Below are 18,175 nucleotides of genomic sequence, written 5' to 3' on the forward strand. Positions count from 1 at the left end.
GTTTAGTGGCTGGAGAAAAAAAAAAAAAGAAGGCGAGGATAGATGGATGGTTGGAGTGAGAGAGGGAAAGAGCGATGGGAGGAGAGGTAGATGAAAAGAGCCTAATAAATGATTAGCAACGTAGGACAGGAGAGCAAAGAGGAGGCGTGGGGGGAGCAAGAGAAAACATGAAGAGGGACAGAAGATAGGGAGGGAGGAGAGAGGGAGGTGGGGAGGGAGGCAGAAACAGCTCCAGTCTAGCATCTGGATTTTATTAGCAGCCGTTGGGAAAATCTGAAAAGGAAGTTTTTTCTCCGTGAGCACGTCGGCAGCAGTGATATGCTGCACATAACCACTTCACTGCCGACAAGAGGAGCCAGGCCCTCCCAAAGGAGAACAGATGGTCGCTAGAACTTCAATACAATTACATCAACAGCTCTCGCAGATATAAGCTTGGTATGACAGAATCCCTGCAGATTGGTGAGACAGAAATACAACTCCTCTAACCTTAGTACCTCTGGCCCCGGATAAATTGCCTTTGATTCATCATTCCCTCCCCGCTTGTCCTCGAGGTAGTCCAGCTTTTCTTGCCAGTTTAACCAATAAAAGAAGATCTGGATACTTTTGACTTGAAAAAGCTGGTGACCTCTCGGTGATTTGATTGCTGTAATCTGATCAAAGACAGGATGGGTTTTTTTCAGTGCTTAGTGGGAAGAACAGATGACCTCCTAAGCCCCCCCACACACCCACACACACACACACACACACCCTCGCAACCCCAGTCCTCCCATTCCCCAGCTTTGTTTTGTGCTCAACGTGTTTGTTCAGCCGGCTCTGTGTACTATCACAGCGATTCTTAAGTAACACGGGAAAATGTCTGTGTTTGTGTCCTTAACAAAAGCACCAGCATTTTGTAGACTTGTAAGGGTTTGTTTTTTTTTGTATGTTTTATGAGCAAAAAAAATTGATTTTCCACAACAGGAACAGCCTGTTATAGAGATTGGAGTGAAGTAGCCGAAATGCATTAACTTACACAGACAAACGTCTAAAAGCATGTGCAAGTACTGGTCTGACTCCCACCCTGTTATTAGTGAGGGCTGTAAAGACTCCGAACTCCAAATCAGCACAAGATGAACCAGAGTCTTCGATCTTGCTGCAAGAGTGGCTTCCTGTGCAGACATATGAAAGGATATAAACACATTCCCAACTCACCTGTGATAGAATCCAAACGCTGTCAGATAGCAGGCATGTTTTAAAACACAAAACTCATTGGCAGATGTAGAAAGCATGCTTGTTTTTGCTCTTTGTAGCTGTCAGATGGTGTTTTGGTTCTGGGCCAACTGTATTGTTTTTCCTAAAAATGTCATTTTCTGCCTGTAAGAAAAAGTGGGCGGTTCTGCACCCATAAGTCTCATGTCCAAGGGACAGAGCTACAATCCCAAAATGTTTTGATACAAAGACCTTAGGGGGGGGGAGGGTGGCAGGGGGGCTTATTCTCTGTTTGTGTGGACTCCACAGCGGCCTGATAGGGAACAGATGTGGAAAGGCAGGCGGCTGGGCAGCCAGCCAGAGCAGCTGGGAGAAATTAAAAACAACAGCATTCCTGGAGACTGGGGGAATTACAGTGGGAGGGCGGGAGCAAGAGACGGAGAGAGAGAGAGATGGAGTTTTAGGCCTATGTGGTCACCGACGGAGTCTCTGTGGAGTACAAGAGATTGAATAGGCGAGGGGGTTTTAAGGGAACTGTTCTGCAGCGGTTAGCCAGAGCTAATAAGCTGCAGCTGTATTTTCAGTGGAAATGCATATGGGCATGCACACATATACATTGCATAGAGTCCACACACAAAATGAGATGTAAAATGAGTTTAAATCCATCCTCAGAAGAGCAGTCTAATGTAAAACGATTTGTACTCATATGTTTATCTTGATGGCGCTCCAATGAGAGCTTGTGTCTTTAAATCTTTAATAAGATTTCAGAAGGACTTCAGAAAGTTTGAAGAACCCACCAAACTGCGCTCATCCAGTTGTTCGGCGTGCTCTCTGTGGTTTAGTGCCTCTTGCAGTGAATTGTTTTTCATCTCGTTTCATCATGGCACAAGGGGAGAGCAGAAGACAGAGAACATTTTTAGAACGCAGACTGCAGACTGCTTCTTTGGTGAGCAATCTTTTAGCCCCGATTACGTCAAACCGTACAGACATACAGCTGTTCTCAGAGTCTGAGAAACACAGACAAACAAGCACAGGCAGCAGCAGCAGCAGCAAGGTAGGTAATGATTGTACCACGCTGGTTTATTTTCAGCCTAATATGCAGGAGTATTTAGGACAGATGGCAGTAGAATTGAGTGGATCTATTTTCGCCTGCATTGGTTTCAAAGTGGCTCCTTTCAGACGTACGTGTTCGAATAGCTACACCTGAACCTCCAAAACAGGTCAACTTCTGCAGGTGATTCACTTCTCCTCGTTTTGGTATACGGCTTTTGTTCTTCAGCACATAGCACGGTGGAATCACAGGTGGTCACAGATGGGGTTTCAGACCGAGCAGACTTCCTAATGTATTAAAAGTAAAATCCAGAGCATGATGTGCATGTGTGTCCTGTCTCTGGAGCTGGTCAGATTAAACAGCTGTCCATAATCCCACGGTGGGGGCAGACAGACAGGATGGTCCCCTTATCCTTTCCTTTCCTATTTCTTTTCCTTTCCTTTCCTTTCCTTTCTCCTCATCATTTGTTCATCAAGTATAACTGTATGTATTCAAACTAACAAACACGGGCACAGGTATCACAATCTGACTTTGTAAACACAACAAAACCACTGAAGGTGGGACAAATCTACCGTCTTGGACATCTGCTTTTGCATGTAACCCTGTATTGAAGAATGGTTGCATCTATTTATGGCAGCTGCCCCCCGTCTGCCTCTGTTTTGCGTGTTTATGTTGAGAGCGTCTGGCATGGGCCAAACAGCCGAGCGCCCCTCGTGTTCTTGGGGATCACTGTGTCAATGGCCCTCGTACAACATACTCCAGTGTGGCGCTCTTTAAATACAGACACCAGCTGTTGAATGCTGCTACGCGAAGCTCTCTGAAATAGGCTTACTGCGAGCTGAGGCCAACTGACATGGTGGCGGTGGGGGGTGCTTTAGAGAAACACATGAAATGAAAAACAAATTGTGCGATGGTGATTTAATGGTAGCGGATACATTCATACAGGAATATATACACGCAGGATTTAAACAGCATGAAGGTCAGGACTCTTTAGGTCATTTACCTCAACGGTATTGATGCCGGGTTTAGGTTCTCCTTTTATTTGTAGAGGTTCAAGAGATTATCTCTAAAGCCACAAAGAGGACAATGATGACAGATGCTTTCATTTATATGATGTTTTCGAATGTGGATTGTGACATTTTGAAAATATTACAGGAAAATAAATTTTTTGTCCTGTGGTAGAGAAGGCAGCGAGAAAATGATCAACCATCTCTTAGTGTTGTTCTGAGTTTCAAGTTTAAAATTTTCAGGTGTGCATGTATATCTCCAGAAAGATAAGAAATTAAGTACAGAACATAAATCAAATGGTTGTAATTTTATTTTATACTACACAAGGTGATATCATCAATGACACAAAATACAGAAAACAATGAGGGAATTTAATGTCTGTAAACAGTTTGACTTGGTTTACTGATATGTGCCATTGATTGGTTTTCCTACGATATCATCTCATATTTCTGTTTTTAATCTTCCATGAATAACAAATTGAGAAATACCAGGAGCCATAACAAATGAGAAATAAAATGCTTTATTCTTCTATGGCTTACAAATGCTTTATAAATCTGATTCCGTATATGCAAACAATAGATTTTTCCAGCTTTTTTTGAAATTGCAAAAATAGATTTTGATAACATCAATTTTAGTAAGATTTTTTTGCACTATCTAACTTATTTACCAATGTAGGGATAAAACTTTTTGTTGATCATATAGTTAGGTTCTCGGTAACAAATGGCAAGTTTTCCATCATTTTTTCACATGGTAGACAGTTAAAATGATGTTAAAAACAGATGTTCATTGATTCACATGTAGTGCATGTCCAGAAGAAGGAAGAAAAGAGAATGTTTGACATTATTTGCACTATTTTGACAGATAACGCCTTACCACAGAGACAAAAACAAAAGAAAATACAAATTGCATTTAAAATTTATGCGTTCGCTCACGGTGTCTCAGCAGAAGAATCATCAAATGGCCCATTAAGTCTACTCTGTGCTCACATCTGTTTTTATAAGTTAGAATAATGACTTCCCTGCACAAGTTTTTATGATACATGTTTATATTCATTTAGTAAATATATGCAGCATTTATTGTGAGCAAACCACCCATGTATGCCCTGATCCATCCGGGGCATAATTAAAAATGTACTTTATTCCATTGGTTTTTCTGTATATGGAGCAGAGTCATAACCTGCTTTCCATCCTTCTCAAGGGGCTGAAAAAGTCATCACACTCTGTGCTCAGGTCTGCAATGCAGGAGGATCTGGTTCCAGCAGCTGCACCAACAGGTGGACACAAACATCAACTAGTCAATGCTCCATAGATAGATGCAGATTGAGTTTAAGTTCATGCATGCTGTGTTGTGTTTGACAGTGATTTTCTACAACCTGCATAGAATAATACCCAATCCAGGAGCCTGAAAGGCGCTGGTGGCTGCAGCAGGGCCACCTTGTTGTTGCATTTTCTCCGCTGTCAGAGCCGAGAAAGTGTCCTCCACCTTCATGCTGCAGAGCTTGGCCTTGCCTTGTTTGGTCCTGGCAGCATGTCTGGCAGGAGACAGAGAAGCCTCTGGTAGTAAGACAGAACTCTGCTGAAAGCCAGTCTCAGTGATGGACAGCAGCAGATCCAGCTGCACTTGTCACTGGCTGTCAAGCCGGCTGTCTAGGCATGGGAACGAGAAGGGACAGGCGGTGTGTGTGTGTGTGTGTGTGTCTGGGGGTTGGAGGTTACAGTGGGGTACTTGTGGGGTGGGGTTAGTGGGGTGCACTGATTGGGATGTCATTGCTACACGGATTGTGTATGTGTGAAGGAGAGAGCGTGAGGGAAGAGGGGGGCAGCGAGGAGCGCTGATCTCAGTTAGCAGCAGCTGAGAGGGAGAGCAGGTGTTACTGTGGGTCTCTCAGGCCCCATGAATCTCCAACAAGAAAGACAATACAAGTTTGGATCCATTTCCACTCTCTGCATTGATCTCCTTTAGCTCTTTGCATGAGGCTTTTTGGTTTAAGGAAACAATCGATGGCTCGCAGGTGAAAATGTCAGTGCTCTCCTCTTTAACCAGCTGTCTCCTCCCAGCACAGATTCTGGTTTTATAAGACCGGAGCTCCATTTTTAACCTGTTTATGTGTTTTTCTTCTTCCATGTGGCAGGTAGCAGAGTGCAGAAGGCTGGAACAATGCCAGATTCACCTGCGGATGTGAAAACCCAGCCCAGGTCCACCCCACCTACCATGCCTCCTCCACCCCCGGCTGTGAGTCAAGCAACAAGTCGCAACGCCTCATTCACACCGGCCACCAGTAAATCAAGTAAGACTCCCTTGTGTGCAACGATGCGTAGTTGGTACTACAAATCGTATCCAGTGATCCATCCTTGTTGTGCTGTAAATTATTTGGGTGAATGATGCTTAAACCAGAGTTATTTTATCTGCTGTTAGATGGATGTTTTCTTGAAAAGTCAGAAGGTCTTTAGAAACAGGCAGATGTGAGAGAAAAACAGAGACAGGTGATATATCAGAGAGCAGGCAGCTCACTGGGGATGAAACATCAAATCCCGTGCAAGTAGAACTGACAATAATGAACAAACAATTAAACTAAAAGTAGGTTTCCCAGAGTACATTTTGGAAAAGATATTGAAACCAGAAAACAACAGACCAAAAACATAAAATCAACATTTGTTACAAACAGCATTTTTAAAGTTTTGTCCTGCTTTGAGGTGTTTGCATTGTTCTCTTGCCATTGTTGCTTCTACTTATTTGTAACTTATTCAGTTTTGTTTTATCATTTTCTACCCAATGATATTGGGAATGAAAAGGTAGTGACATTCAGTTGAGATTTCATCCAAGCATCATATCGTACCACCAAACCTCTTTGGGCTCTTTCGCATGTAGTTTTCTAAAATCTGCTTATAATATACTGTAAGATATAAATGTGATTCTATGAGTCCAATATTTCAGTTGTACAAGTCAGAGGTTACATTGATTTGATCAGTGGATCAAATTGCATCATGCTGCATGAAAGCCATTTGGTTCAAATAAACCAACCAGTAATGGAAGTGGTGTGTTATTTCAAATATTTCCCAAAATATTATACAAACTGATTTAATAGAAAGTCAGATGTAAGCATGTTATATGTATTTATCTCTCCATAAGTTGTCAAATATATCTATTACTAGATATAGTAATAAATATATCTAGTATTACTAGATATATTTCGGAAAATACTACAACACATTTCTTTCTTGTAAATATATGTTGTAGTATTTGCCCTGTTTTATTTTTGCCTTGTTTTATTTTTCTTGCTGTATTTTACACACCAGTACCGACCATTTTAACCAGATTATGAAACAAATCAGTCAGTGATACTAAACATGTCAAGTTTCTGTTGCAGGCAAAATGTCACGTACAATCAACTCTAATGCTAATCCTTTTACCTAGTTTGATGGTTGTTCATCTGCATTGAGTGAAAGGAATCCAAAATATTTGCTCCTTCCCAGTTCTAGTGAGCAAGTGTTTTGGTCACTTGTGTGTCAGGTGTGTCTCTCGTGGCATTTGTCTGTCTTTTGGTGGAAATAATGCCCTTGCTGGCGGGACAAGTGTCTTTTGGTGTGCATTGTTTATCAGCTGGTCAGGCGGCGGGTTGGTACAAGGGACATCAGGCGTTCTTTCTTCCCTATATAGCAACGTCAGGCCATGTTATTTCACCTGTTGCGGCTGGCGGTCAGCAGCATGGCTCTCTCCTTACGACTCTTCCTCATCTAAAACCAGAACACAAGTGCCAGGATCACATGGGTTAGTCCATATGTGTTCAGGCCTTCGACCCATGGATTAGAGCAACAAGCATGCCTGAGAAGAACCACAAGAACAGGGAACAGCTGAAGGTTAAAGACTGCTTCTTCCAGAACAAGGACCGGGTGACGAGGTGCATTTCAAAGAGATGCTGCAGCAGAAATGAACTGATGCTTAGCATGAGTCATGATTCAATCCTAGTTACATGAGATTTCATGGGAAAAAAAAAACAAGCATGCGACATACAATCATCATATAATCCGATATGCATATAAACGCACGTAGAAATCGTGACAGATTGAAGAGCAGCGTTTGAGGGGAAGAGTTCAGGCTTGCTCCCAGGGTATTTACGAGTTTGTTTGGGCTTGCATTAAGAGGTGAACGTGTGTGATCATATATGTGTACGAATGCTGTGTGACTATTCTGAACCCCAAAGCTGCAAATCTACTTTCAGCTGGTGGACATGTGCAAGACCTGATTTAGCAACACACCTGCTACTGGAATAAAAGTAACACAGCCCACTGGACTATTTTTGGCACCTCTTTAACAAGTTCCTCTTATAGTTGCGCCCTACTGAGTGAGTGAAGAGCAGGGTGGAATACAGGCTAATACAGGGGCCGATGGAAGGGCTGGAAGGGGTCAAATGGTAGCACTTGTGAGACAGCTGAAGTTCCTGCAAACACACATGCAGCTTGAGGGAAGGTAGTAGAAAGTTGCATCCCTGTGGTTGTTTTAAGCATCAAGTGTCATTGCGGCCATGTATAAGAGTGATTTAATTACTTCAGCTGTCATCACATCTATCAGACTCCCCATACAGGCAACTGTTATTCACCCCCATGTGTGTTTTTTTGCAGTGCTGAACGGGAGCAGCCACTCTCCTACCTCGCTAAACGGTGCTCCTTCGACTCCCAATGGCTTCAGTAACGGGCCGGCGATGTCTTCGACGGCCTCCTTGTCCAACCAACAGCTTCCGCCGGCTTGTGGCGCCCGGCAACTCTGCAAACTAAAGCGCTTCCTAACCACGCTGCAGCAGTTCGGCAATGACATATCCCCCGAGATTGGGGAGAGAGTGCGCAGCCTTGTGTTAGGACTGGTGGTAGGTTATGTAAACATCTGTTCATTGCAGCCCAATGTTCCTTTATTGCTTTGATTATCATGTCAGTAAATGTCCTGTGGAAAATTTTAACTGAGGTTAATGTTTCTATTACTTCTGCTTTAAACAGAACTCCACTCTCACCATTGAAGAGTTTCACTCCAAACTTCACGAGGCCACTAACTTCCCACTGAGGCCTTTTGTCATTCCTTTCTTAAAGGTAAAATATAATCAATCATTAGTTTTTATGTCAAGTGTTGAACATCAGTTCTGATTTAATGAAGGTCTGAAAGCATACCTTTCATACCTGAAAGAAGCCAAGTGAAATCTGAAAGAGGAACTAAGAACTAACAAACAGCAGGAGTACATTTTTCAATCAGTATTGATGAGGAGCTCCACATCTTTTTCTTGCATTTCAATCAAATTCTACACTGAATATGTTTACACCTCATCACTTTCAGTAGTTGTTTACCTTGTTACTGTTTTCTTAACGGAGCAGTAGCTGTCATTGCAGCTGACGCCATATTTTTAGCATGTTGCCATTTTTGATACTACTCTGCATGCAATAATCTAAGGAGATGAAAGATGATGGGTGGGCAGCAAAACTCCACAAAACATTTATTTTCTTTTTTTTCCATCGTAAATTCACCATTGTCTTATTTGGCCTTTGACATATTAATTGATATATTTATGTATATATACATATATATGTGTGTATGTAAGAAATAGGTCCCTATGCGAAAAGAATCATGGTACCTCACTCACTGTAGAGATGGCCCAAAGCAGAACTTAATTTGAGGACCCACCTCCAACAAAGCCCACCAGCAGGGCATCGTAAATGAAACTCTGGCCTAATTAAACCTATATGTAAGCAGTGACTCTATATAAGGAATCCATCACTTGTAGCCATCACTGGTAGGATGCAAATACATCTTTTTAAAAAAAAGGTGTGAAAGTGTGTGTGAAAGTGTTGGACCTCCTGCCGTGCGATGATCCTTCACATCTGGGATATCGCAGCGAAGGCTGTGTTATATCAAGCCGACAGGTCTGAGAGAACTGTTTGACAGCGCTGTTACACACACGTTCACACATAACCCCCCCACACACAGACGCAACACACACAACAGCACAACCCGAAGAGAGCGAGGCACATGGTGGAGGAATGTGTCAGGGTACCTGTCTTATCTCATCCTGTCTCTTCATCTATCACTCTCTCTCTTTTTACTCCCTCCTTAGCTTAATCTGGCATCAACCTCGCCCCTGACCCCATAAACCTAATGTTCCACCAAAGGTTTTAGTTTCTCTTCTTGTCCACTTAACTCTTCTCTAAAGGTTATTTGATTAAATTTATTATATCTTTCCTGCAACTTCCAACTTGCCTAAGCAGAGATGCCTGTCTTTCCTCTTTTAACCACTAAAGGCAAACCTGCCCCTGCTGCAGAGAGAATTGCTCCACTGTGCCAGACTGGCCAAACAGACTCCAGCCCAGTATCTGGCTCAGCACGAGCAGCTCCTCCTGGACGCCAACGCTAGCTCGCCTCTCGACTCCTCGGAGATCATGCTAGAGATGAACGAGCATGGCAAGAGAAGGACTCCTGACAGGTGAGACATTAGGGGCCTGAATGCGCCATCTTAGTGCATTAGTGTTTTTGTCTGAATACCAAGCAGGAGGAAGTGATAAATCCTCTGAGCAAGAGGCAGAAGTCTGGACAGTCGTAATGCCAGCCTGACTTTGCCAGCTGTCTGGGAAGGAGGAGGAGGATAAATACAGAGTACGGAAAGAGGCAAAATAGAGAGAGAGCTCTGAGAAGCAGGAAGCAAATAAGACAGTTGTGTTAAACTCAATAAAATACAAACAAGACCGACTCAGGACTACCCTCCTTTTCTGGTCACTGTTTTCACTTCTCTGTGTGATGTGTTATTCCCCAGCAGCCATCCATATGTCAAAGATGTGTCCAGATGGTGACGTGCTGTGCGAGAGTGTTGGGAAGTCGGTGGCTGGCGGTTTTGGATAGGCCAGAACAAGGGGTTGAAAGCTGGATGTGCAATCCCGCTGTAATCTGCACACCTCCGCCTCCCGACCTCTGGCTTATGTACCGCGTGCAGAGTGGAGGGGGAGGAAGGGCACGAAGGCAACATTTTTCCAGCTGTTCCTCTCATTTGTTAGCCACTGCGGCCAAACACATGCACGAGCAGTGCACGTACGTGCATGAAACGTCATCTGTGTCTGCATGTGGGCCGCCGCATTGCATTTATTCACTTTTTATCCCCAGGATTGTAAAGAGTGATTTTCATCCGAATGCCCGGCTATCGCCATTCCAGCTAAACAGATTAATATCAACGCTCACATTTAAACTGACCAGATGGCTCAAAACCACACACTCCTTTCAAGCATACAGGCGTATACAAGTCCGACCAAACATCTGTCAAATACACAGCTTTCAACCCCCACAGCCCCTTAAGCCTGAGTACAGGGTGGGGGCGAGGGACACTTGCAGTCAAAGAGTAGGCAGAGGGATATTCAGATTAAGAGCATGGGATGCAGGGTGTACAGTTGGACTTGGTTCTGTTAGATACATATGGCGTACAGCTGTCTGAAAAGCTTTAGAGAAGCCGTACTGTACTGTACTGTAACTGAACAACAAGCAGCTCTATATGCGTGTGTGTGCGTGTGGGGGTGTGTGTGCTGGCGGACACCATATGGGAGTTGTTGGACTTAAAAGAAAACATGTTTGTGTTCCTTGTTTGAGCTTCTCCAACAGGAAAGTTCTTCTACTCGAGGCTGTAATCTGTGACACACATCTACTGTTTTTGTTTTTTTTCTTTTCACTCAAAGTGAACTTCATACATTCTGGAAGTTTTCTGTAAAAATAATGAAGCAAAGTTCAACTTTTGTCTGTGTCTATCTGTTTAGGACCAAAGACAGCTCCGACAGAGATGGGTTGCACCCGGAGCACCTGGCAAAGCGGCCCTGCACTATCAGCCCCAGCCAACGCTTCAGCCCCAGCACCGGGCTCCCAGCTCACCCGCCTCCCAACGGCCTACCAACGCACCCACCCAACGGTCTGCCCCATCCGCCCAACCCCCAAGTGGGACCCCAGCACTACCGCCTAGAAGACATGGCCCTGGCACACCAGTACAGGGATGCTTTCAGACACAGCGAACACAGAGACTCTCGAGACAGACACCGGCAGACAGGTAGGACATTCACATGGCTCCATAGAGTTTCTGGTTCCCATTTAGGTGGTTGAGACAGAAGGAGTTTCCGTTAACATTGGTGAAGTTTGGGAGTAGGACAAAGGCCAGTTGTCGGGCAAGTGGGATAATCCTCGTGGCGGTGTGTCTATATAAAGGACCCAAGCCATACATGCCCTTTTATGCTGATCATCTGCTTTTCTAATAGGGAACGAGAGTCATTCTTTTTGACATCGTTTTACTACTTAGTCATTAGACTGGAGTTACAACCATGAGTGGTTCTTTTTAATTAGAAAGAAAAAATGCTAAAAAGCAAAACAGTTTGTCTAGAAAGTGTAAGTCATTATAAGTTTCACCAAGTAAATTAAGAAATGGATTCAGTATTCATATTGAAATTGAATACTGGTAAAAGTTATGAAAACAAGTTTCAATTTTGTTTGAATTTAGTTTTTCTATATTTCTACATTTTGTCTTTTTAATAAGTAATAGCACTGTGCTTTGCACACTAGAGATCAGATTATTTACTACATATTAAAATACTGGAATTGGCCAAACACGTACTTTGACTGTAGGCAGGTAAAAAACTTCTGTATCTCATTTCTTTTAGACCTTACTTCAATGTAATCATATTTTCTTGTAGTCTGTTATCTGTCTGTTATGATTTTGAGGAGAATATGTTTTATGTTAATTTCTACGACTTGTTAATCAGTTAGGCATTAAAAGGACCTCAAACAAATAACAGATGACACAAAAGCATGCTTCAAAAAACTAATTTCAATAAATTTCGTATGTAGAAACTTGTTGAAACTTGTTGAAACTTGTTACTGGCAGCCTGACAACACGTAGTGTTTTATTTTTTGTTGGGTCTCTAAAAATTCAACTCAGTTGTATTTTGTTTCATCAGCAAGTTCATTTGTACATGTCTAGTAGGTGAAATCTTGGCATATTTTCCATAGGTCTTTAATGTTTTCCAGTTTCCACATGCTCATCTGCAGTTAATAGGTTTTTCTGGCTGGAAACATTTGCTTATTTACAATTTCTGTCTTCTGGATTTTTTTTCCACCTACAGCAGCATTTAGAAATCCCTGTACATGTCTGCCTTAACTTCTACAGTTTGTCTACGTCAGTAATAGCAATTCCCTCTAATATTGTACAGACTGTACAAATCATTTTGTATCGTTTACATCTAAATATCTAATAGCCTGAATTTTAAGTTTTTGTTAATTCAGCTAAATCCTCAAACTGAAAAAGAGCTAAACAACCAAAATTAATACCAGCTTTTGAATTGTCTTATTAAAATAAAGCTGTAGTTAGGAGTTATGAACAATTGCTATTGTGCGAAGCTGTAATTGTACAGCAAGTATAACGGAGATGTCCTGTTGCAGCGGTGCACGGAGCTCGCCAAGAGGAGGTGATCGATCACCGTCTTACAGACCGAGAATGGGCAGAAGAATGGAAACATCTTGATAATGTATGTATTAGCCTTCTTATTCCCAACCACCCTCTTTCCTTCACTGACAATAAATGGGTCGGGAAACCACAACAGTCAGCAAGCGATTAAAGTTAGTATTAAAGCAATCTAAGTACGGCGGGCGCATGACATCAACAGGAACTGTCGACAGACAGAGCAGACGCCGTCCCACCTGAGTTAGCAGCTGACAGAGGTCTGCGTCAGTGCGGCGAATTGAAAATTGGCGGATACCTTCCCAGATTCCTAGCACCAAACTCCACAAAGCGAAAACGGTGCACATTAGAAACCCAGACACATACTCCGTTAGTTAGAAACAGGACCCCAGATGGAGCTGAGGGCCCAGCAGAGAGCAACTCCAGCTGGGTAGAGCAGCTGAGACAAGAGCTGCAGTCGTGGAGGGAACCGGCCAGGCCTGGACCCCTGCCAAATTAGAAACACTTCACTGAAATAAATATAGCCAACTCAGAGGGGAGGGAGCTGAGATAGAGAGAGGGTGGGAGAGAATGGGAATAATGAGATGGATTGAATGTCAACTATGCTAAACCTATTTAGCAGATCTTGCTGAGCCTGAAAAGACAGGGCACTTTGAAAAAAAAAGAAGAGTGACACAGTTTACAACAGAGGGAAAAACGACAGGAAATCTGTTGAGTTGGCAGGGAACAGCGCCGAGCGGGGGAAGGAATCAGCTCGAAGTTCTCATCAACAGCCCAGCTGTTACAATATCATTGTTGTAATTCTCTCAGACACTGAAATTCACCAACGGGGACTCAGTCAGTGACTAGATAGACAGATAATAACACACAAGCTGCCTGGTTGATATATGATGTGCTGTTAGAGATTAATTAAGATAATACACTTTCTATCTGACCAAGTTCTGATTAGTGTTATCGGAGCCAACCAGCAGTAAGATCACATTTTCAGAACTAAGTCTTGGTCTTGGTCTCATTCTTGTCTCTGCATTTTTTCTTGAGACGATTCGAAACTACAGCTGCAACATTGTTGTTGTTTTTTTAGTGTAACTATAAAACGTCTAACTGCAAAAATTATTATTGTAACAGCAATGGTGTTGAAAATGGTCTTCCATTGGTTTGGTCTTGAGCAGATTAGACGCAAAACCGAGCCTCTAACCTGATGTCTAGACTGCCTCAGATCTGGAGATCAACACTCATTCTAAATCGTTGCTTTTCAATTTTGGAAAAATTGGATGAGTAATAACATCTGAAAGAACATAAACTGCATTTTGTAGTTGACATCTCTTCTGTGTTTGCCTTTGCAGCTCCTTAACTGCATCATGGACATGGTAGAGAAGACGCGACGCTCCTTGACGGTGCTGCGCCGCTGCCAGGAGGCCGATCGTGAGGAGATGAATCACTGGATCCGCCGCTACAGTGACGTAGAGGAGATGAAAAAAGGTGGGAGCAATGGACAGCACTGCCTCCCTCCTCCTACTCTTCCTCCTCCTCCTACTCCTCACCACAACTCCTCCTCCAACACAGCTAGCAGCAGCGAGTCACTGCCCATAGGAACTTCCTCGGCTGCTGAAAGGCAGACAGGCAGACAGACAGGTAGACAAACACTCTCAGGGTATGTTTGGCAAAGCAAAACACTCACAGCAAGGTAGGGCTCATTGGAGACGCTGAAATGCTGTAATACACTAATTCAGACTCAAAAAGTCAGTTAGAAGATCATGTTTTTCAGCACATTTGCAAATTGGAGCTCACACTGTGAGGCAATTCAAATCCACCTGCAGCATGCTGGATTTTTAACTAACTGATTGCACTCTTATGTTAACAGCATCCTCGTTCACATTAAAGTTTGTATTCGTTTGTAATCCCTGGAAATGTATTCTGTCCTTGAAACGGTAAAAAAATAACAAAGAAAACAAAACGGGATTCAGTTCATCTCCAAATGTTGACGCACATGATTTGTTTTTGTCCCAGAAACAGATGTGCAAACTATAAGTAGATGGATGTGTATTCTTGCATTTTCTGTGTATGCTTTATGTTGCTGATTGGGTGGCTGTGTTCATGTTTCAGAGATCCACAGAGACTTCTTGCACCGGCCTCCCTCAGGATACCTGCCTGAAGAAATCTGGAGGAAAGCCGGTAAGAATGGACTGTCATCCTCCGTCCTGCCATCTTCACGACCAATCCCCCGACACAGGCTAACAAAACACACACCATCACTCTTCATGGCTACCAACACATTCAGAGCAGAGGCCTTGTGGCTCCAGGTCCATGAGGCTGGAGGCTTGCAGGCCCTCTGTGTCATTTAGGCTAAACGCTCTCCATTTGTCACCACTATGAAAGGCCACTGCAGTTAAAGCTGCAGTGAAAATGCAGACACCAGGGTTTTATTGGGTCGCAGCAGCGCAGCACAGCGCAGGGTGGAACTTACCTGGTCTCCCTCATCCTAACCTGCCCCTACATTCCTGACTTATGTAAGTCAAAAACAAACAGCTTAAACATACAAACCCTTGATGATTTTTTCTGGCTCCTTATGTAGCCAAATAGAAGCAGCTGAAAGTGCTGCTCTGCATGGGCTCCTTGTATTTTAGACGGAGCCGATCCCAGGAGTCATCCGGTTCGGCCGCGGTTCCACCTCGGTCCCAGCACTATTATGTTGCACTCATACTCCAATACCCTGCGGAGGAGAAGATGCTGCTGCTGTCGGCAAAAATACTGTGCTGCATTTTCACCGGCAGGAAAGGCTCTTTTAATTGCAGTTGTTTTTCATACAGGTACTACAAGCATGCCGCTTTCCCCAGCTCTAAAGCACCTCCAAAACAAGCAGGGTGAGTAGCACATCTTACTCCCAGCATCTCACCTCTCGGTGTTCGTGTGCCTATGTGTCACCTCCGGCTCTGCAGCCAGGTAATTTTGTCTCGCTGAGCTGCGGCACTCTTTTTGCCTTTAATTAAAACCAAAGATGTCGTCTTTGGTCTGGCTGAGGTTGAGATCTAGGATCTGAAGTGCGAAAAAGCAGCCAGTAATAACACATCTTAGGGACTTGCCAAATCTCTGGGGAATTAAAACGTTAATATTGCTGCCCCCGTGTTTTCCATTAAGTGCTAATTGCCCCAGCATCTGCTATGCAGTCTCCTTGATAAGAATTAATTAAATTTGCAAACTAATCTTAGTGGTGCATGCATTAAGGCAGATAGTTGAGAAGCTTGGAATAATGCATATAGTGTGGCAGAATGCGAGAAAGCCCTGCGAAGGGTGAATTTGTGTTAAGGATTTTTTTTTTTTTAAATACTGATTTTTATTTTAATTAAGCTTAGTGAAAAAATATTTAACCTTCCCCAAGCTCACATAGGCTGGATAGCCTTTTTTATTAATAAATAAAATCATAATTTATACAAATACCTTTTGTAATGATCCTTTCTGATTTTGAAATCGGTTTGATATTCTGAGACGTTTAGGTGTTGCAAAAAATCAAAACCAGAAGAAAGGTTTAAGAGAGTAAATATTTTTCCACACAGAGTAGGAACACATGCAAACCTATGGCAGGGTTTAGATAAGGATTCTCCTGTATTTTTATTTTTATTTTGCATCTGCACAGTAGTTTGAAACAGCTGAGAGGATAGGCAAGGAAAAGTGACAGATATTTATGAGCTCCCTCTCAGACAAACATGGAGCAGAGGAAATGGGGAGCGGCAGGGAGAACATCATCAGCCTCACCTCCTACTTGGTTGGTCTAACACACCTGGCAGGCCCATCGCACATCTGGAGGAAGAGCAAGATGCAACATTTATTGTTTGTAAAAATGTTGCTGTCTTCGACGGTGTGAATAGCAGGGGGAATCTGACGATGACAAAGTGTCCAAAAAGCATTCAATTAATGAGCAGGATATATTTGGCAATCCTTGTTGCTGGACCAACACACCAAAGTGAGAATTAATTTGCTTTATATTTCTTGTGCACTTCCTACCAATACTGAAATAAAGCAATACATATCCAACTTTTTCAAGGATGGCATTAATCAGAGAAGCAACCAAAAGGTCATAACTCTCAGCTCAGGTGGGAAAATTAGTTGACAGGACGACTATTAATCATGTCCCGGTTGCAGTTTGCAATTTCACGTAACATAGGAGCGCAGCACAGTCTTGATCCTCTGCTTATATGAGACAAAATGTTAATTTCTGGCCTAAAATTAAAAAGAATGTGGTGGAAGACTAATAACGTACATGATCCTGAACAAACCATCTCCACAGTTACACATTGTGGTGGCAGCATCATTCTGTGCATCAAGCCTTTCTTCAGCAGGTGGAGGGAACTTGCTCAGCATTGATGGGTAGATGAATAAAGAAAAAGAAAAGACAAAAGAAAACTCTTGTACAGTGGCCACACCCCTTTTATGGGAAATTGATGGCATGGTTTAAATGGGAGTCAATGCAACTTCTAGGGTTTTCAGCATAATAAAAGCATAAATAAAGGAAACAAATATTTTCTGTGAGTTTATGTGCTTATTCTTATCTTAAAACAAAGTCATCAAATCAGAAAATGAAATCAGATTGGCTTTTTTTTTAATGAAATGTCAATTTTCAGTTCATTTTGAAATCTGGCCTTTTCACCTTTTTGGCCAAAACTTTTATGTCTTGGATTGTGTATATCTATTTAGTGAAGAAGAAGGAAGTTCTTCTTCAGAGAAAGGGTGTTACTGCAGGCGCAGTGAGATGCAGTCGTTAATGGCCCCCTGTCTCTTTGTGTGTTCCTCAGAGGAGGCGGTGAATGAAGTGAAGCGGCAAGCCATGTCAGAGCTGCAGAAGGCGGTGTCAGACGCAGAGAGGAAGGCTCACGAGATGATCTCTGCTGAACGATCCAAAATGGAGAGGGCACTGGCCGAGGCAAAGAGACAAGCTTCCGAAGACGCGCTAACGGTCATCAACCAGCAGGAAGACTCCAGCGAGGTGAGGGTCAAGCATATTTATCCAAATCCACCTTCTGTGTTTAAGGAGTGGTGCTGAAAATGGCCAGCTTTCAATTCAAAAAGAAAATCTGTCAGTAACTGTTGAACAGAAACACTGGAAATAAGCCAGCCTCTCCATGCTGTCATCTATTAAAACCTCTTATCTGAGGTTTTATGGTTTAAAAATGTAAAAAGTTAAGAGCTTGTGGTTATATTGGGCTTAATTTATACTAAATGTTGCTGTTCCTGCATGAACACAAGTAGACAGACTCAGATAGGCTGGGGCAAAGTGCCTGGTTCATGTCTTCAGGGAGCAGTTGACCACCACCTGCTGGTAGCAGATCAGCTGGCCTTGGACCAAACTCACTCACTACAACAACAGCTGTGGATCCGAATTATAGCAAAGTATAATAAGGACTTTCTGTGTCTTTTGGGGAAAAAATGTGTAAAAGAGGGAAATGGACTTTTATGTAACACAGAGGAGACTTCCTACC

At 42.9% G+C, this 18,175-nt stretch overlaps 1 protein-coding gene and 1 long non-coding RNA gene across 8 annotated transcripts in view; one reads left to right on the plus strand and one right to left on the minus strand.

The window, feature by feature from the left end:
- cbfa2t3 (CBFA2/RUNX1 translocation partner 3) overlaps positions 1-18,175 on the plus strand; it is a 42,944-nt gene that overhangs the window by 18,851 nt on the left and 5,918 nt on the right. For 2 of the 7 annotated variants that reach the window (XM_023331966.1, XM_014471660.2), the window contains exons 2-11: positions 5,379-5,534; positions 7,867-8,108; positions 8,236-8,325; positions 9,526-9,707; positions 11,020-11,303; positions 12,686-12,771; positions 14,048-14,336; positions 14,808-14,876; positions 15,512-15,565; positions 17,492-17,682. In XM_023331966.1, the coding sequence (XP_023187734.1) occupies positions 5,379-5,534; positions 7,867-8,108; positions 8,236-8,325; positions 9,526-9,707; positions 11,020-11,303; positions 12,686-12,771; positions 14,048-14,336; positions 14,808-14,876; positions 15,512-15,565; positions 17,492-17,682 (1,643 nt within the window). Of the gene's footprint in view, positions 1-4,363; positions 4,521-5,106; positions 5,267-5,378; positions 5,535-7,866; positions 8,109-8,235; positions 8,326-9,525; positions 9,708-11,019; positions 11,304-12,685; positions 12,772-14,047; positions 14,337-14,807; positions 14,877-15,511; positions 15,566-17,491; positions 17,683-18,175 lie in introns of those variants that run through there. The other 5 variants (XM_023331968.1, XM_023331971.1, XM_023331969.1 and 2 more) reach the window with 5 other exon arrangements.
- On the minus strand, positions 3,752-4,983 carry LOC111608356. The gene is made up of 2 exons (XR_002752620.1): positions 4,620-4,983; positions 3,752-4,508 (listed from the first exon to the last, which is right to left on the minus strand). It is a non-coding gene; the product is annotated as an uncharacterized LOC111608356 (long non-coding RNA).

Source organism: Xiphophorus maculatus, chromosome 4 (assembly GCF_002775205.1).
Source record: "Xiphophorus maculatus strain JP 163 A chromosome 4, X_maculatus-5.0-male, whole genome shotgun sequence".
Taxonomy (NCBI): Eukaryota; Metazoa; Chordata; class Actinopteri; order Cyprinodontiformes; family Poeciliidae; genus Xiphophorus; species Xiphophorus maculatus.